This window comes from Ovis canadensis, chromosome 3 (assembly GCF_042477335.2).
Source record: "Ovis canadensis isolate MfBH-ARS-UI-01 breed Bighorn chromosome 3, ARS-UI_OviCan_v2, whole genome shotgun sequence".
Classification (NCBI taxonomy): Eukaryota; Metazoa; Chordata; class Mammalia; order Artiodactyla; family Bovidae; genus Ovis; species Ovis canadensis.
This window is the reverse complement of record NC_091247.1, coordinates 174,043,643-174,063,879: the sequence shown is the minus strand read 5'-3', so window position 1 is coordinate 174,063,879 and position 20,237 is coordinate 174,043,643. Positions and strand designations below refer to the sequence as shown.

Genomic DNA, 20,237 nt, shown 5'->3' with positions numbered 1-20,237 from the left:
AAAGATCAGAGGAGAGAGAAAGATCTGAAGATGTTATGTACTCCCAGCTTTGAAAATAAGAAAAAGGACTGTGAGTTAAGGAATGCAGGGCACCTCTAGAAGGAGGGAAATGGAAGGGAAAGGATTCTCCCTGAGCCTCCAAAACGAGTTAAGCACTGCTGACACTTTCATTTTAGCCCAGTAAGAGCTATTTGATCTTCTGACCTCCAGAACTACAACGGTAATATCTGTGTTGTTTTAAGTCACCAGAAGCTTTGTAATTTGTTATGTCAGCAATAGGAAGCTAATGCAACACCTAAACAATATCTTCTTAGCCAGCAATGGTAATCAAAACTTACCTTCTAGGAAAGAATGATCTCGAACAGCTTCTGCAGCTAATACAGATTTCCCACAACCTGCCATTCCATATATGGTGACCCATCCCGGTTCACCATTCAGTTTGGAGAGCTTCTGCTGAATTGCATTCACTAGCTTCTTCCTAGTAACAAAAACAACGGGCCTCTGTGGTACTCCACCTTCACACAGGACTGTCCTTACTGAAATCCAAAACAAAACAAGCATGAATGAAGAGAACTTTGAAATGGTTACTCAAGTAATTCCATAAAAACCAAAGAGATCTCTGGCTGAGATCTCCGCCAGAATTTCCAACAGAAGAAAACATGGCTAGCATATTAACTTTAACTTTCTGATTTCTCAGAACAAAAGATACACCCTTCAAGATGACTACAGAGCAAGGAAAATCTCCATTTATATCTGCCCTTACTCATCCTCTCCCTCTCTAACTCTCCAATCTTTTTCTCATACTAAAGATTGAGGAGAGAGAGTAAAAGAAGGCATATGGAACTGCTTTCAAGAACATAGATTTCTAAAGATTTGCTCTTTCCTATGCTCGAACTTGGTAAACACACAACTGGAGAAAAATTTAAAGGCTTATAAATTATCTTATTATCTCTAAAAATTAAGGTATATTATTATCTCAGCAGTAGATAGTTCACTGGGTAAGGAAATGAGAAAGTAATATGGACACAAATAAAAATATCTGAATTGGAAAACAAGACTATAATTTTTGCACGTTTCACTGAACTGATAAGTCTCTCCAGCAGACACCATCTATAATAAAACAAAACTTCAGCCACATAGCCACTGTGATAGAAGGCATCACGGATACAAACCATATGAAGTTATTCCACTAACTGAATCTTTGCCATCGGAAGAAGAGACGACAGGAATGCCACCATGCAGCAGGGCAGCAAGATCTTTGTAACCTTCATGAAGTAGAGCATTGTAGAATGATATATAGGAATGATTATCTTTTTTAAGTATCATTTTAATTAGCATAGCTGCTCGTTGCCGTTGGGTGGGCTAAAAAAAAAAAAAAGTAATTCAGTATACTATAAAGAATATATTTGCAACATAAATTAGTGGGCACCAGTACAAATTTTGAAATAAATTCTAAAAATTTTTAAGAAAGTACAGACTGCTTCAGAGGGCTTTACCTCATTTTTCACTTTTTCCTCCTCTGACACTGTTAAAACTCCATTACTAATCATGTGATCCATAATGTAGGATGTTTTGATGTCCCTTTCCAAGGCTTCTCGATGTTGAAGCAAACAATTTCGAGCTTTTGCATCCATCTTCCCTCAATTTTTTCTTTCTCTGAGCTGTCAACCATGAGCTATAGGCAAAACATCAAATTCTTATCAGGCAAATAAAGATAGGAAAAGAGGTATAACCTCACTGGTATTGAAAAATATAAAAAAGGATCTTATTTCTGCAAAATTTTTTTTAAATAAACAAAATCCAATGCTTTCAAAAATGTGAGGAAATTAGTATTCTTTTAAGATACCTGAGGAGAGATAGGGAATTTGGGATAGACATGTACACAGTGCTATATTTAAAACAGATAACCAACAAGGACCTATTGTATAGCACAGGGAACTCTGCTCAATGTTATATGTGTAGCTGAGCCCCTTAGCTGTCCACCTGAAACTATCTCAACATTGTTAATTAACTATGTGTCTGTGTGCTAAGTGGCTTCAGTCCTGTCTGACTCTTTGCCACCCCATGGACTCAAGCCCACCAGGCTCCTCTGCCCACGGACTCCTCCAGGCGAGAATACTAGAATGGGTTGGTTTATTAGCTATCAATTCAGTTCAGTTGCTCAGTTGTGTCCGACTCTTTGCGACCCCATGAATCCCAGCACGCCAGGCCTCCCTGTCCATCACCAGCTCCCGCAGTTCACTCAGACTCACATCCATCGAGTCAGTGATGCCATCCAGCCATCTCATCCTCGGTCATCCCCTTCTCCTCCTGCCCCTAATCCCTCCCAGCATCAGAGTCTTTTCCAGTGAGTCAACTCTTCACATGAGGTGGCCAAAGGATTGGAGCTTCAGCTTTAGCATCCTTCCTTCCAAAGAAATCCCAGGGCTGATCTCCTTCAGAATGGACTGGTTGGATCTCCTTGCAGTCCAAGGGACTCTCAAGAGTCTTCTCCAACACCATAGTTCAAAAGCATCAATTCTTCGGTGCTCAGCCTTCTTCACAGTCCAACTCTCACATCCATACATGACTAACAGAAAAACCATAGCCTTGACTAGACGGACCTTAGTCGGCAAAGTAATGTCTCTGCTTTTGAATATGCTATCTAGGTTGGTCGACTTTCCTTCCAAGGAGTAAGCATCTTTTAATTTCATGGCTGCAGTCACCATCTGCAGTGATTTTGGGGGCCCCCAAAATAAAGTCTGACACTGTTTCACTCCAACACAAAATAAAAAGTTTTAAAAAAAAAGTACCTGAGGGGAGTACAAAGTGGATGCAACTTTTCTGGAAGGCCATGTACGATGTATTTAAAGTAAGTATTCTCTTTAAACCAGAAATCCCACTTCTAGGAGTTTACCTCAAAGAGATAGTCATATATGTATGCAAAAGATATCCACAAAGAGTTAAAAGAGTGTTTAGATAAGATTAAAAAGATTAAAACAACCTAAATGCCCATTATTCTGAGTATGGATTTAAAAAATTAGAGTATGTATATACAATGGACTATTATACAGCCATTTAAAATAAGACACTTCCATGTACTGACATGGAAAGGTGCTCATGACACATCACTGAAAAAATTTTAAATATGATCCCATGTGTAGCACAAAATATGTGTCGGTCTCATCTAAATACGTACGGAGATGTTTAGAAGTCTGTTCAACAAAATGTTTGGGTTACTTCCAAGAATCAAGATTTAGGGACTTTTTCCCCTTTCTTTTCTGTTCTTTTCTATACTATCTTAATTTTTTTCAATACTCATTATCATTTGTACAATTATAAAACTTCCTTTAAGACTTTATAAACAATGATCATACTGAAGTCCTACTAATTACAAACTTGATTTCTTTGCCATCATAAAACTAAATAGAGCATTTTCAGTATTGAGTATTAGTTCTCAGTTAAGATGGACGTCAGCTGGTATGCCTTCACACATTTCTCATGGGCTTACTCCACCAGTTTCAGCTGAGCTGCTAAGTATGACAAAGCAACAGAAAATATCCTCTGATGTCATTTCTTAGATTAGGAGGACATAAAAACAGAATAATACTCTTCATAGTATAATACTCTAAGTTCCTACCAACTTTATTTCAAATATGATGAAAATTTTTCAATGAGTATAAACCCCAGATCACAATGTTTGCAAGTTTTTAAAGAGAATCTACTAATGTATTACAGTGTGTGTCTAAATGTGCTTATTAATTTATTTAGTCAATAAATATTTGAGTCCCTCCTGTGTAGGGCCCTGAATCTACAGAAATTAAATCATACCCATGAAGGAATTCACTAGCTGGTAGAAGAGGAAAATACAGATAACTATAATGTGATGCACTGAATGCAGAGAGATAAGCACAAGTAATTTCAAGCACACAGAAGAGGAGTAATAATGATTAAGCTTCAAGTTTGATTAAAAAGTAAGACCACATGTGTCAGCTGCATACAAAGGTAAGTAAAGCATTTCCCCATTATTGTCAATTCACAAAATTCCCAGTACTGACATGAAATTGCTTGATAAAAGAAAAAGCTATGGTTAGGACCAGGGCTACGGTAATTTTTAAGTGTTAATAATGTTTTTATTGGAGAAGGAAATGGCAACCCACTCCAGTGTTCTTGCCTGGAGAATACCAGGGACTGGGGTGCCTGGTGGGAGGCCGTCTATGGGGTCGCAGGGGTCGGACACGACTGAAGCGACTTAGCAGCAGTATTTAACTCGGAGAAGGCACCCCACTCCAGTACTCTTGCCTGGAAAATCCCATGGACGGAGGATATCTCAAACATAAAGTGTCCCTTAATTTTACAGTAATAAAAGTTGGTTTGACAAAAACAGAAATAAACTTTTTAGGTTAGCTCCAATAGCTAAGGCAAAAGACACTGAACACTTATAACTAATTTTCAACTTTACCTACCCTATTAAAACTAAAGAAATTAAAACTAAAGAAAACTCAAAACTAATTAAGTTTCATATGTTGTTGTTTTCCTAAACTCTGTCCCCATTGAAACATTATGAACAAACTCTCATCAGCGTCCCACCTTTTGTAACCACATCAACGTGAAGTCAGGAGTCGTGAAATATAAAGCTCAGTTTCATCCAGGAAAACCGTAACAGTTGACCAGTTCCTTTTTAGACATTTCTCTTCCTGGTACAGTATTAGAGTGATTAACAAATATCCCTTGAACGAGAATTCTAAGTCCCTTAAACTGGCTACTGAACTACTCCGGAGAACCCAATTCTGAAAGGAAAGCGAGACGCAAACTTAGTCAAACCTTCGCACAAGGGTCTCACTGGGAAGTCAAGCTGGTGCAGAGGCAACAGGGCTTCCAGACAAAAATGCCCGGCTAGGGACACAGGCCGGGGTAGGTCGGGGCCTCACCGATGTCTCACCTGAGCGTCCGCAGCAAGGGGTACCTGGAGACCCCCCGCGAACCTCCGACCCGAGGAGAAGGGGGCGTCACCCCCACAGGCGACCGTCGCAGTCCCGCGGCGCCGAGGTGATCACTCCAACCCAGACACAAAGGAAGGAGGGTCACTAGGGCTGTGGCTCCTTCCCTCAGGCTGCACTTGCAGCCGGGCGGGAGCCTGGCGCCACTCTGGACTCCGCCGCTGCGGCTACTTCAAGTCCTCGCGGGTCGCTGACCGCTCAGGCTCCTCACGGCCGGCTCCCATACTCCTTCCGCACAGAAATAAAGGCAGCCTCTCCGCCTCAGGACCGCAGAGCACTCAAAACCCGCCTGCCGGCCCAGCTGGAACGTCGCGGCCCCGGGCATGCAAATAAACACACCCGGAAATTCACGAGAAGGCCGCCGCCGCGCGCGCTCCACCCCATCTTGTGCCCGCGCGCGCACGAGAAAGCGCCTCCGCCCCACCCTCTGCGGGCGCGCGGCTAGGCCCCTCTGGCGCTCCGCACTCCATAGAAGGGAGGGCCCAGGCGGCGGCGCGCTTGACGTGGCGCGCGCGGCCTGCCTCGCCCCTCCCCGCCCCGCCCCCTGGCGTCCTGACGGCCAGTACGCGCCCGGGAGCCACGGTATCCTCGGGCTTGCATTCCTAAAGCAGAGGTTTGGGCGACGTAGGGATGTCTCCTACCCGGACTCTAAAGCGGGTGGCTGGGAGAGGCTGTGGAGCAGCTAGTTGATGGCGGGGAGGGAGGGAAAGGGGGCTGGCTCTGGGCGGTGCCAAGTCTAAAAGGGGGCGCGGTCAGCGCCGAGCCTTCTCACAGAGGCTGAGGCGGCCACGTCCCGCTACCCAAGGTTGTAGAGGCGTCCCTCCATTTGTCCTGGGGACCTCCAGACATGTCCGAGGTGAAGAGCCGGAAGAAGTCGGGGACGAAGGGAGCTCCGGCGGAGCCTGGGAAGCGGAGCGAGGGCGGGAAGAGTCCGGAGGCTCGGGGTGGTGGAGGCAGGGGCTGGGCCGACCCCCGGACCGGCGTGAGCCTGCTGTCGCTGGGGACGTGCTTGGGCCTGGCCTGGTAAGTGGTCTGAGGCCGCTGGGCCGTGTCTGGCCTCCCGTGCTTGCCCTCTCCTTGGGCTCCCGCCTCTGCCCCAGCCCCGCACTGCTCGGCATCCTGCTGACCTCCAGCTCCCAAACTTGCCGCTTCTGTTTCTCTACATCAACCCCAAAGAAGGGACGGCGCAGCTTTTATTTTCCCTTTCGCTCATTTCTTGTACTGCCTGCGTGCCTGATCGCCCAACTGGAGTTGAGGCTAATATTTGAGAATGAGGCAGCCATTAAGAGGCTTCCCTGGTGGTTCAGATGGTAAAGAATCTGCCAGTTGTGCAGGAGACCTGGGTTGGAAAGATCCCCTGGAGAAAGGAATGGCAACCCACTCCAGTATTCTTGCCTGGAGAATCCCATGGACAGAGGAACCTGGTGGGCTACAGTCCGTGGGGTCCCTAAGAGTCGGACACAACTGAGTGACTAACACTTTCACTTCACTTTGACTATTAAGAAACGTACACTCGGCCAAACTTCATTAAGCGCATTTTTCACGACTGAAGCGTTCCCGTTTTTATAGCACGTTACTTCCTGTCCACTGTGCATTTGGGACAAATTTGCTCCACCCCATCAATGCCTTGTGGCAACGTTTACAACTTGAAAAGGAAAAAGTTCATTATGATCTTAAAGAACCAACGTTCTTGATATCAAATTTTGGAAGAGTGCTCATATTTGAATCAATGTGCATGTGTTCAAAGTCTATTCCTAAGTTACGGACTGAATTTTAGTATTGGAAAGCTACAAAAGTATAGAAATTGTGTTCACCTAAAAGTACATATGTATAGTTTTTAAACCAAGCAAATAGCGATATATTGATGTCATAGGAAAAATGAATATTAAGAAATAACCTTACAACCAACTTATTTTCCTCAACCATATCCTTTAGGATTAACCTCTTTCACTTTAATAACGAGACTGATGCTTTAGAGTTTCCCTCCATTTTTCACCGATTTTTGAAGTATTTAGAAGTTACTCATATTCAAGAGTAATTGGATTCTAGAAGGGACCCCAGATGTCCTTTCGTCTAGATTATTTTTGATGCGAGTAAATTTTGAAGTATACTAATCACTCATCCTGAGTCGAAGTCAATAAAATGTTACTAATACAATAAAGTGAAATGTTGATTATTAAATATTCTCTTCAAAGAGATAAATTGTTATCTTACTAATATAGTTTATTGAATATTTTGATCTTAAATGTACAGAATTTACTATTTTAAATAAACTGGTTTTATGTCTTAAAATGCATGAGTTTCTTTGGGTAAATCAAAAACTGCTGGCAAAGTTGTTCAGAACTAGAACTTAGTAGGCTAAAATATATAGGTTGCTTCTTTCTGGAACCTAATACAACTGGTTTTAGTTACTGCATTCATTAATTCTTATTAACTATCCAGAAATTCATATTCATATGAGATAAATTACTTCAGAAAATGTTCAGCTTTTCAATAATTTAGTTACTATCCTGGGAAGGCTCACTAATAGGAATCTATAAAGGAAAAAGCTGTTGAAAAGCAGACACTTCAGCTCAGGAATTTACTGTTAGTGCCTACAATAAGAAACAAACAATTATATTCAAGTAGGAAGATTTTATTTGAACTGTGTCTGCAACATAATAAAACAATGCTCAAACATTATTTCTAAAATGGGAAAATTCAATAATTGTTATTGCTCTGGTGAAATCTTTTGCCACAAGAGTTGAAGTATAAATTCAGTCACGATAGCAAATAGCTATTTGTGATAAATTTGGGAATAACAAATTATTAAGACAAGAAGAATTTTCTAAAAATATTTAGAATCCGAAAATACTAAAAAGCACACTGGAATTATAACTAAGCCACTGGCATTTTTAACACTAGGATTAGCACCTAAAGATCGTTGTATTGAAAATGCTTACTGTACTGACACTGTCCTAGTTATTTAAATACAAAATTGAATATGTGTGCCTAAATACAGCTTAGGAGTGAGTCTAAGGGCAGAGATTTGAACCCTTGGCACTGTCCGAGGAGGATTTCAAGGCATCACTATTTCAGGATCTTCAAACTTTTAGTCTTTGGATCCTTGTTTGGAAAATAAACAGAGACAATGCATAATAAAATAGTGGTACTTAAACTTAAACATTTCACAGTTAAATGAAGTGCTGATAATCATGTCAACTTAACAATAAGATAGAGGTAAGAGTTGCTCAGGACTGTAGGGCCTGAGTGTTGGGTTTGCATACCTCATTTATAAATTCTTTACGGAAATTTTCCAGATAAGAGTATTGAAGACATTATGCTTTCAAAAAGTTTTTAAAGGTTATGAAGTTACTAAACAAGACACAAAGTCTTTTTTTTTTTTAAGACACAAAGTCTTAAAAGCTTATCTTATTACACACAAATTTAGTCAACTAGAAGTTCCATTGTAAAATTTTAGGTTCCTTCTGGAAATTTAAATAGATTCTCTAATTGCTTTTATAAAAGTTTGCCATAGCATTTGTAATAATTATATATCAAAAGTCAAAAGCTCTTTCAGCAATCAGATAATTCAGGAATTTTTTTTCCTCTATCAACTAATACAACTTTTTAAATCATTTATGCAGCAAAATCTTTGCTAACTCCATTTTTTCAGCTTTTGTTGTCATTAGTAGAGTTTAAAAGAGGTATCCTTTAATTGTCTTGATTTTTTTTTTAATGGAATATGGTCATTGTTTTCCTGAACGTTCAGTATTATGTTAAAAATGAAGTTGTGGTATGAAACATGGCTAAATGGGTACTGACCCTAGAAGTCGCCCTGGAACTCCCTTGCTTGCAGAGGGTTCATGATAATAGCTTCTTGTGGGTTGCCTCTTTCTTATTACTAATTGAAACAGAGCCAGAGAAAATCCTGTATATATATATATCCTCAATTAGCTGTCTACCAACACAAGGAAATGCATGGTTTATTCCTGAGGGCCCTGAATCTATATGAGACCTCTGTAAACTGCAATGGATTATGAAGGAGTCAGAAAGATTCTCTTTGTTAAGGCTTACACTAAGGTAACTAGTTCATCTAGGGCCTTTTCCTCTATATCCATACCTTTAAAATCTTTTAACTATGATAATGAAATGAGGCCTCAAAACACAGGGTAAGAGAGTGCTTCTTTTCCTTTTAGTGGATCTCATCCATTCATTCCATCCTTTGTTGGCTGTAAACCCAAGGCTGATTCAAACAGACCTGGAGCTTGTAATGATATCAAGAGTAAGTAGAAGAGAGCCCTGATCTATTTTACCACTCTTGGCTTATCTGAAGATGGGAAACGCAGGTACACAAAGTAATTCAAAAGAAAAAGTCAAGGTACTTAGAATAGTTGATGTTTTATGTTCCAGGAAATGTAAGAACTTTATAAATACAAACCTATTTAATCTCTACAACACCCTAATCCCCACTTTACAGATGCGGAAACTAGCAAAGGTAAGTTAAATAACTTGCCTAAGGTGGTTGTACAGCTAGCGAATAGCAGTGCCAAAGTTGCCCAGCTTCACATTCAACCAATATGTTGAATCCTTTAGTATTCCTTTAGTATGTCCTTTAGTATGTCCACCTTTAGTATTAATCCGCAAACAGGCCAAGATTCTAGAAATAGAAATCCCTAGCCCAGAATTGTTTATAATAATTTTCTTTCTTCTCCTATCCCTTAGCAGACCCTAACTGTTGTCTTATCTAAGGGAAGGAAGATGGGAATAAGGAGGTTTTGAACTGCTCCTATTTAAAAATCCCTAAAATGAAACAAAGCACCTTGGGCACTTATCCAGATGCCAGTTTCAAAAATTACTGTTTCAGAATTGAAACCACCTTCTCTCAGTGTACACTTTTGGCTTCTAGAAAATCATCCTCTTCCTTAATGTTAAATGAGTTAATATTTACGAAGCTCTTAGAACCGTGTCTGGCACTTCTAAGTGAAAAATAAACCGGGAATTCCCTGGTGGTCCAGTGGTTAGGGCTTTGAGCTTCCACTGTAGGGGGCTCAGGTTCATCCCTGGTTGGGGAACTAAGATCCCTCATGCCATGGGATGTGGCCAAAAAAGAAATGTATTTTAACTCAGCATCATACAGACCACTGTTGATTATTTTCATTACACACTAAATAAACTTTATGCCTGTTTTTTCTTATATGCATTATTCATATGTAGAAATGGTGAATTTTTTTCCATTTTGGTGAGAAGCTAACTATGAAAAAAAACCCTGCAAATTATCATCAGAAATGATCATTCATATAATACAGTTTTCAAGTTTTTGCTTAGTATTTGAGATTTTGAGACGTGCAGAGATAATATTAAAAAGATTAAATAAAATGAGAAGTCCTGTAATGAACTTTAATGGATCAACCTTCACAAAAATTTCCCTCTATAAATGATTTTATTCTAAATGAACATATTGATCTATAGAGCAAATCCATGAGTTAACACTGTGGAGTAATGGATGATAAAACCAATTCCTGAAATTAGGCTTTTCTTTAGAGCGATCTTTGTTCTTCCCCTCTGTCTACTGGTCTCTTAAATGCCAACAATGAAATAGCCAATCAGAAAAGAGTTTTCTACACATCTTTCTTTGAAATTAGGATAATAGTGTTTTCTAACAACTAGAAGTTTTGTTTAAAAGTTCATATTAACACACAGGAGAAGTCAATCTGTACTAATTATGCAACCTGGGCTTGCTTACTTAAATCACTTATCTCATAGGATAAATATTTGCCGTTATCAAAAGAAATTTATTTCATCCAACACTGTAAACATTTGTTTAAAAACACAAAAAATCCATTTTAGTTTTGTACAGTTTTAAGTAACAGCCTAATGATGACTATGAGTTTGACTCACAAAAGTCAGAAGTCTTTCACCTCTCCATTGAGTTTTGGAACCTTTAAATGTTTGTCTTTCGCTCTGTCTTCCACTGTTTTTACAATAGTGTCAATTAGTCATTCTCAGCTTGGCTGGGAGGTTTGAAAATGTATAATGTCTAAGTCACATCCCAAATCAACTAAGTCCGAATTTCTGTGGTAGGACCTAGACATTACACATTTTTAAATCTGCCAGTTGTCTCCGATATGCAGTGAAGCTTTTGAACCACCGACCCGAATACTCTGATTAAGTCACTCCTCCAGTTCCTATTGGGAACTCCCTCCTATTGGAGGGAACTGAAGTTTCACCCAATAAGTGAAACCTATTGGGTTTCACTTGGGGCTCACCTGGTAAAGAATCTGCGTGCAATGTGGGACACCTGGGTTCGATCCCTGGGTTGGGAAGATTCCCTGGAGAAAGGAACAGCTACTCACTCCAGTATTCTGGCCTGGGTCACAAGGAGTTGGACATGACTGAGTGACTGTCACTTCACTGCCGGTTCCTATGGTTTTGCTCCACTGCTTTTTTATTTTGCCACACCACAGGGTTTGCCACTTTTGAGATCTTACTTCCCCAACCAGGGGCTCTCGGCAGAAAAGTGCTGAGTCCTAACTACTGGATCACTAAAGAGTTCCCTGTGCCACTGCTTTTTGATGACTCAGTTCAGTTCAGAGTTGTGCCCGACTCTGCAACCCCATGGACTGTAGCATGCCAGGTTTCCCCATCCATCCCCAACTCCTGGAGCTTGCTCAGACTCAGTCTGGTGAGTTGGTGATTTGATAACAATAAATACACAAAGAATTTCAGCTACTACTTTTTCTGGGCCCAAAGAATTGAGTCAAAATAACTTAACCAAAATGGTGCTAGATCCAAAACATTCCTTTTGTGCCTGGTCATTTCAAGCCCTTACAAACAAAAGATTATTTATTGTTTTTAAGATTGGGATAATTTTTTTGTGCTTTTACTTTTTACCAGATGGAGAATACATTCCAATTTTAGATTGGCATCTAAAGGACACTTGCAGCTCATAATTTAGGGTATAATCAACTGTACATACTATACACCTTGAAAAGCCCATGTGTTGTATTGTCACATGGACAATGATTTCTGTTTTCAGTTTTGACCCCTGATATATTTTGACTTCTAATAATCATCACCTCTCTCTTCCACTCCACTGCTTTTTTTTCTTGTATAGTTTTATTTTAAAATGCTTTTTTATCTTAGATAATTTTGCTTCTCCTACATCTCAGTGTAAAACACTTATTTTCTAGATATTACTCAAATATCTCCTTGAAAAAATAGTAGAGATCACATATCTCACTCTAAATAATTCATTATTTCTTTCTTCCAAATGTTTCTTGCATGTAATTTCTATTATAGATGTTACCTCATCTCACTTACTGAGCTGTAAACTTGAAGAAAGGCAGTGTTTCACTCTTATTTGAATGTACAATTAAACCAGTACCCAACTACACATCAAGCTCTCCCAATGTTTGCTGAAATAAACTCATGTTTGTTGAAATAAACTATCTACACCAGAATTTATGTTGTCCTTGGAGGAGCCTGGTAGACTGCAGTCCATGGGGTCGATAAGAGTCAGATAAGACTGAGCAACTTCACTTTCACTTTTCACTTTCATGCATTGGAGAAGGAAATGGCAACCCACTCCAGTGTTCTTGCCTGGAGAAGCCCAGGGACAGGGGAGCCTGGTGGGCTGCCGTCTATGGGGTCACACAGTCAGACACGACTGAAGTTTCTTAGCAGTAGCAGTAGCAATACCAGAAGTGGGCAAAAATACTGCTTTAACATTCAGACGTTAGTGGGTATGAATTAGAAAGTAATTACCTGTTTTTCACCTTTTCTAGGTTTGTATTTCAGCAGTCAGAAAAGTTTGCAAAGGTGGAAAACCAATACCAGTTACTGAAGATGGAAACCAGTGAATTCCAAGGACTTCAAAGTAAAATCAGTTTAATTTCAGAAAAGGTAATTATTAATTGACATATTTGGAGAGATTTTACCATTTTTCTTCCCCATTGCCCCCCTTCTACCCCATTCATAAATTATTTTCTCCTGCCTTTTAGACCATTAGTACTTTAACCATTGCTGTTTTTCCTGCTTGTTCACATTCTCCCTTCAGTTTAAGCTAACCTTAGATTACATTTTGAAAGGACAAGACTTTTCTTAATATATAACAACTGTTATTGTTTAAAAGGACCAATCTTCTTATATTGATGTGACCTCAACTTTCTATTTAAATATGAAGTGTCTAGGGCACCGAAAATATAATTGATTTTTAGGTATAAACTTAGAATAGGAGTAGCTCTTGTTGGGCAAAGATCCACCGGTTTGTGTTTTATTTCTACTTGGCAAGTATATACATATTCATATGCATATAAGAATGACTAACCTAAAAGAAGGGGATTCCCCAGTGGTTCAGATGGTAAAGAGTCTGCCTGCAATTCAGGAGATGCGGGTTCTATCTCTGGGTCAGGAAGGTTCCATGGAGTAGGAAATGGCAACCCACTCCAGTATTCTTGCCTGGGAGATGTCATGGACAGAGGAGCTTGGCGGGCTACAGTTCATGAGGTCACAAAAGAGTCGGACACAACTTAGTGACTAAACAACAACAAACCTAAAATAAATATTGCTTATAACCACATGAAAATTAAAATCCAAATCTATGTTGTAGTTCTTCAAGCTGTAAATGTAAATGCATTATTACTGTGATTTTTAGAAATGTGAGACAGATAAACTTTTTACTACCTAGTTGTCTCAAAAGAGGGTCAGGTGCAACCAGTAAGGCATCAGCTGGGCCTTATCTGGCTACCAGGGACCAAGCTATCATTGGGAAATATGGCTTGTTTTTTTCATTTATTCATTCACTAAACCTTTACTCCTGTCATAACGTAAAAAAGGACTTGTGTTTGGCACCAGGGTACACAAGGAGGTTGCAAAATAGAAATTAAATAGATGGCCTAAGTTCCTGACGCCTGATGTGCAGAATGAGCCTGAAACCCCCCAGAAGAAAAGGATCGTGAATGAAAATTATCCCTCACACATGCCAGTGAATTGCATGGAGCATGAGTTTAGGGGCCTCTGGAAAGGTGTTGCAAGAGTTTCTATTTTGACCTAGAGCTCAAGATGAAATCTGATTATAGTTATCTGCTGTTACTGCTGCTGCTAAGTCACTTCAGTCGTGTCTGACTCTGTGCAACCTCATAGACTAGGCAGCCCACCAGGCTCCCCAGTCCCTGGGATTCTCCAGGCAAGAACACTGGAGTGGGTTGCCATTTCCTTCTCCAATGCACGAAAGTGAAAAGTGAAAGTGAAGTCGCTCAGTCATGTCGGACTCTTAGTGACCCCATGGACTGCAGCCCACGAGGCTCCTCCGTCCATGGGATTTTCCAGGCAAGAGTACTGGAGTGGGGTGCCATTGCCTTCTCCAAAATAGTTATCTAGGGCCCTCTAATCAGAGCAAACATGATAGAAAAATTCCAAGAAATAGAGACTTCATGTACTTAAATGCTATTGAAGAAAGATTTCCTTTTTTTTCAGCCATGTCACACAGCATGTAGGATCTTCATTTCTGACCAAGGATTGAACCCTTGCTCCCTGCAGTGGAAGCTCAGACTCCTAACTGCCAGAGAAGTCCCAAAGATTTCCTTTTTAAATGAAAAAATTTGGCAGCAATTAAAAAGATTTTGCAAGCAACAAGAATATATTTTATAGCACAGGGAAATATAGCCATTAGTTTGTAATAACTTCAAATGAAGTATAATCTATAAAAATATTGAAAATAAATAAAAAATAAAAATATTGAATCACTATGTTGTACACGTGAAACTAATAGAAAATTGTAAATCAACTATACTTCAATTGAAAGTAAATAAATAAATGCTTTTGAAGCAGATATTTAAAATATCATCCTGCTGCTGCTGCTAAGTCGCTTCAGTCCTGTCCGACTCTGTGCGACCCCATAGATGGCAGCCCACCAGGCTCCCCAGTCCCTGGGATTCTCCAGGCAAGAATACTGGAGTGGGTTGCCATTTCCTTCTCCAATGTATGAAAGTGAAAAGTGAAAGTGAAGTCACTCAGTCGTGTCCAACTCTTAGCGACCCCATGGACTGTAGCCCACCAGGCTCCTCAATCCATGGGATTTTCCAGGAAGAGTACTAGAGTGGAGTGCCATTATCACCCTAGGATTCAAGAAATATTCCATCTTCACAAAGCTCTTTCTCTCCCAATCTGCCCTAGGAGTAATTTAACAATAGCTGCCTCTTTACAGAGCAGGCCCTTAAAGGCCAGCTTCATACAGTAGGAGGGAAAACAGCTAGACATGGGCTCTCACAAAACTGTGTGACCTGGGAAAAATCATTTTAACTTCTCTTGGCCTCCATTTCATCACTTGTTAAAGGAGAGTAGCAAAACTTTTATTAAAATCAAATGAGATACAATATATATGCAAACTCTTTGAAAACTTTCAAGCAGTAATAAATTTAAGAATTTAACTTTTTTTAAAAAATGAAAAACTATTAAAATATATTCACAGCCCATAAATGCTAACTATTGTGTTCCAGGACTTCCCTGGTGGCTCAGCGGTAAGGAATCTGCCTGTGATACAGGAAATGTAGCAACCCACTCCAGTATTCTTGCCAGGAAAATCACATGGACAGAGGAGCCTGGTGGGCTGCAGTTCATAGGGTTGCAAAGAGTCAGACATGACTGGTGTGAGCACCAGTCACTCATTAATTGCAGATTAAATCTTGAGACCTTTATTATCCTGAGAAGTTGATCTTGTCCTTGGAGTCTCCTGGGTTATACTGCCTCTGGGTTATAGTGAAACTCTGGTGAACAGCCTAAATAGGAGATTATCTTGCATGTGTACAAAGTCGCTTCAGTCATGTCCAACTCTTTGTGACTCTATTGACTATATAGCCAGCCAGGTTCCCCTGTCCATGGGATTCTCCAGGCAAGAATACTGGAGTGGGTTGCCATGTCCTCCTCTGTGTGAACTTCCCAACACATGGATTGAAACAGTGTCTCTTATGTCTTCTGCACTGGCAGGCAGGGTTCTTTACCACTAACTCTACCTGGGAAGCCCAAACAAGAAATTACCTTGGATGAAGATAAGCTTGTCTCTTCAAAGTGCTGCTAATAAGATAACTAAACATAATACTGTTACCAATGTACAAGTATTTCTCAGAACTGCTTTTTAAAGTAACTTGCATTATGTCTACAAGTGTACAATAAAAATATATATATATTTTTACAAAAGTTTATTCTTAAATGTAATGTACAATAGGTTCCAAGACAACACTTGATTCTAGCTATAGGTGGCAACAGATATTATGGCAGGGAATCCAGTTGTTTAAACAGAAATGTAGCTAACGCTCATCATTGCCTCAGGCACAAGGAACAGCTTATTTTTTGCCAGATTTCTAAATTCCACCGGTGGCCAGGGGGCCTTTCCCCGCGGCCTTTGCTTTTAGCTCCTCGAGTTTCTTCTGCTCCGCCTTCTGCTTCTGCTCGAATGCCTTACCTTCCTCGTCCATCTCCTTGGCTTGCTTCTTGGGCTGCTTCAGCGGCTTCTTCTTGCCACTTTCATGGCCCGACATGGCGCCTGCCGCCTCTTCCCCAGACCTAGAAATAATTTTTAAACAAGGTTTCAGAATGACACTGTTTGTGCATTGTTTGGGAACAATCAAACAATCACCTAGAACTATCACCTAGAACTGCTTCAGGTCCTGACTGGGGTAGACCCAGGTTTCCTGGACTGTTTTCCTCCTAAACATCAAGAAACATGTTCTTTAGACCCTGAGATATGAGCACTACAAAAAGGCATAAGACATGGTCTCTTCCTCTAAGGAATTTAGAAACCTTCATAGCTTCACCTGTTTAATTTATCAGCCTATTAGAGTCGGATTTGAGAGTCTAAACCTCTTCATTTCCTCCAGACTTCTGATTTCTCCTCTAAGCATGCCTTCTCCCCGTGCTAATTCTGGCATGGCACAAATAATCATCTACTGTGATTTGTATTGTTGTTGTTAATTCGTTTATCTCTTTCACTGCTCCTTAGAGCAAATGCTGTCTTTTTTCTCTATATCCTTAGTTCCTAATAGTGAAGCAGAGTACACTCAGTACATCTTATTAGGGATCCAGAATACATGACATAGAACATCCGAAACACTATCTCCCCTATCAAATTGTGAAGTCAAAGACTGTACTTTATCTGTATTTTTATATTCAGTGTCTAGCTCAAGTCTGGTATAGCGTGAACACTCAAGAATTCTTGAGTTATATGTGCTAAGTACCAAATAAGTGGTAAATATGCAATACAATAGGTGCCATAGGAGTTCAGGCTCTCAGAGTGAGGGCCAGGATGGCAGGCTGCACTGAGGAGCTGAGGGAGGCCTGGCCTGAGTCTTGAACAAAGGAAAGAACTCAGCTAGGCAAAGTAGAAGAAAAATAGATATAGAGGGGTTATAGAATTTGGCACTTTCTCCTAGGAGTATGAGGAAGTAGTAAGTTCAGTTCAGTTCAGTTCAGTTCAGTCGGTCAGTCGTGTCCGACTCTTTGCAACCCCATGAATCGCAGCACGCCAGGCCTCCCTGTCCATCACCAACTCCCGGAGTTCACTCAGACTCACATCCATCGAGTCCGTGATGCCATCCAGCCATCTCATCCTCGGTCGTCCCCTTCTCCTCCTGCCCCTAATCTCTCCCAGCATCAGAGTCTTTTCCAATGAGTCAACTCTTCACACGAGGTGGCCAAAGTACTGGAGTTTCAGCTTTAGCATCATTCCTTCCAAAGAAATCCCAGGGCTGATCTCCTTCAGAATGGACAGGTTGGATCTCCTTGCAGTCCAAGGGACTCTCAAGAGTCTTCTCCAACACCACAGTTCAAATGCATCAATTCTTCGGCACTCAGCCTTCTTCACAGTCCAACTCTCACATCCATACATGACCATTGGAAAAACCATAGCCTTGACTAGATGGACCTTAGTCGGCAAAGTAATGTCTCTGCTTTTGAATATGCTATCTAGGTTGGTCATAACTTTTCTCCCAAGGAGTCAGCGTCTTTTAATTTCATGGCTGCAATCACCATCTGCAGTGATTTTGGAGCCCAAAAAAATAAAGTCTGACACTGTTTCTACTGTTTCCCCATCTATTTCCCATGAAGTGATAGGACCAGATGCCATGATCTTCGTTTTCTGAATGTTGAGCTGTAAGCCAACTTTTTCGCTCTCCTCTTTCACTTTCATCAAGAGGCTTTTTAGCTTCTCTTCACTTTCTGCCATAAGGGTGGTGTCATCTGCATATCTGAGGTTATTGATATTTCTCCCGGCAATCTTGATTCCAGCTTGTGCTTCTTCCAGCCCAGCGTTTCTCATGATGTACTCTGCATATAAGTTAAATAAGCAGGGTGACAATATACAGTCTTAACGTACTCCTTTTCCTATTTGGAACCAGTCTGTTGTTCCATGCCCAGTTCTAACTGTTGCTTCCTGACCTGCATATAGATTTCTCAAGAGGCAGGTTAGGTGGTCTGTTATTCCCATCTCTTTCAGAATTTTCCACAGTTTATTGTGATCCATACAGTCAAAGGCTTTGGCATAGTCAATAAAGCAGAAATAGATGTTCTGGAACTCTCTTGCTTTTTCCATGATCCAGTGGATGTTGGCAATTTGATCTCTGGTTCCTCTGCCTTTTCTAAAACCAGCTTGAACATCAGGGAGTTCACGGTTCATGTATTGCTGAAGTCTGGCTTGGAGAATTTTGAGCATTACTAGCATGTGAGATGAGTGCAATTGTGCGGTAGTTTGAGCATTCTTTGCCATTGCCTTTCTTTGGAACTGGAATGAAAACTGACCTTTTCCAGTCCTGTGGCCCCTGCTGAGTTTTCCAAATTTGCTGGCATATTGAGTGCAGCACTTTCACAGCATCATCTTTCAGGATTTGAAATAGCTCAACTGGAATTCCATCACCTCCACTAGCTTTGTTCATAGTGATGCTTTCTAAGGCCCACTTGACTTCACATTCCAAGGTATCTGGCTCTAGATTAATGATCACATCATCATGATTATCTGGGTCTTGAAGATCTTTTTTGTACAGTTCTTCTGTGTATTCTTGCCACCTCTTCTTAATATCTTCTGCTTCTGTTAGGTCCATATCATTTCTGTCCTTTATCGAGCCCATCTTTGCATGAAATGTTCCCTTGGTATCTCTAATGTTCTTGAAGAGAGGTTTTCTTTAATCTTGTACCATGATGTACATCCAGAGAAGGCAATGGCACCTCACTCCAGTACTCTTGCCTGGAAAATCCCATGGGTAGAGGAGCCTGGTAGTCTGCAGTGCATGGGGTCTCTAAAAGTTGGACACGACTGAGTGACTTCACTTTCACTTTTCACTTTCATGCATTGGAGAAGAAAATGGCAACCCACTCCAGTGTTCTTGCCTGGAGAATCCCAGGGACTGGGGAGCCTGGTGGGCTGCCTTCTATGGGGTCGCACAGAGTTGGACACGACTGAAGCGACTTAGCAGCAGCAGCATGATGTACATTTGGAGAAGCAAACGGCAACCCACTCCAGTGTTCTTGCCTGGAGAATTCCATGGACAAAAGAGCCTGGCATGCTAGAGTCCATGAGGTCACAAAGAGTCAGGCACGACTAAGCGACTAACGCACACACACGATGTACACAGCAGTTTTTAAAATCTTAAATCGGGCTGCAGTATGTAGGATGATTTAGAGGAAGTGACTAGAAGCAGGTATTAGATATTATTTCTATAACATTGTCCTTGGTCATTGAAGTTCGGTTTGGACACCCTATGTAATCGCTTCCATTACTCTTTCCCTGTTAAGCACATGTAAACTTCACTTTCTCTCCAATTAAACTAAACTGTGCAAGGGCAGAACTGTGTTTTGTACAGTGCTATGTCTTTAACATCATGCTGCAGATATTCGCTAAACTAAAGATTGTTTCCGGGCCTTCCTGTAGTCTCTAAGGCTGTTATCTGTGTGTGAGGGTAGACTAAGAAAGAGGTCCTCAACCTGGTTCTTCTGTATTCTGGATATAGTAGGAGATGCCAGGAGCTTACCATAATTTATAGATATTTACATATTTATACTTTTAGATATTTGCTGTTTACCATAATTTTTAGATACTTAGAACACTTTACTATTTGGCATGAGTTGTCTCTGTAAACTGATCTTTTAATTCACTTTTTGCCTTTGTGATAGCTATGAGATCTGATTCTGGTACCTTTCCTGCAAAAACTCAGTCAACAAATTTCTTTACAGGCAGGAAGTCTTCCAGAGTCATACAACTTAGGAAAGTTAACAAATTTTGTAACTAAATCA

General features: G+C 40.6%; 3 protein-coding genes across 8 annotated transcripts in view; 1 reads left to right on the top strand and 2 right to left on the bottom strand.

The window, feature by feature from the left end:
• Window positions 1-5,652, bottom strand: part of APAF1 (apoptotic peptidase activating factor 1) — an 81,856-nt gene extending 76,204 nt beyond the window's left edge. For 3 of the 4 annotated variants that reach the window (XR_011256028.1, XM_069585116.1, XM_069585118.1), the window contains exons 1-4: window positions 4,922-5,652; window positions 1,497-1,675; window positions 1,173-1,362; window positions 339-536 (exon numbers count right to left, since the gene is read on the bottom strand). Coding sequence is in view for 3 of the 4 variants with exons in the window: in XM_069585116.1 (XP_069441217.1) it covers window positions 339-536; window positions 1,173-1,362; window positions 1,497-1,634 (526 nt within the window). In the remaining variant the exon portion in view is untranslated. Of the gene's footprint in view, window positions 1-338; window positions 537-1,172; window positions 1,363-1,496; window positions 1,676-4,569; window positions 4,770-4,921 lie in introns of all 4 variants that reach the window. The other variant, XM_069585117.1, reaches the window with a different exon arrangement.
• The window catches only part of IKBIP (IKBKB interacting protein), a 29,243-nt gene continuing 14,448 nt past the window's right edge, over window positions 5,443-20,237 (top strand). For 2 of the 3 annotated variants that reach the window (XR_011256029.1, XM_069585130.1), the window contains exons 1-2: window positions 5,448-6,002; window positions 12,746-12,863. Coding sequence is in view for 2 of the 3 variants with exons in the window: in XM_069585130.1 (XP_069441231.1) it covers window positions 5,827-6,002; window positions 12,746-12,863 (294 nt within the window). In the remaining variant the exon portion in view is untranslated. Of the gene's footprint in view, window positions 6,003-12,745; window positions 12,864-20,237 lie in introns of all 3 variants that reach the window. The other variant, XM_069585131.1, reaches the window with a different exon arrangement.
• On the bottom strand, window positions 16,275-16,515 carry LOC138437579 (translation machinery-associated protein 7-like). The gene has a single exon (XM_069585137.1). It carries the CDS (start codon window positions 16,493-16,495, stop codon window positions 16,319-16,321), a length of 177 nt encoding a protein of 58 aa, XP_069441238.1. The 5' UTR covers window positions 16,496-16,515; the 3' UTR covers window positions 16,275-16,318.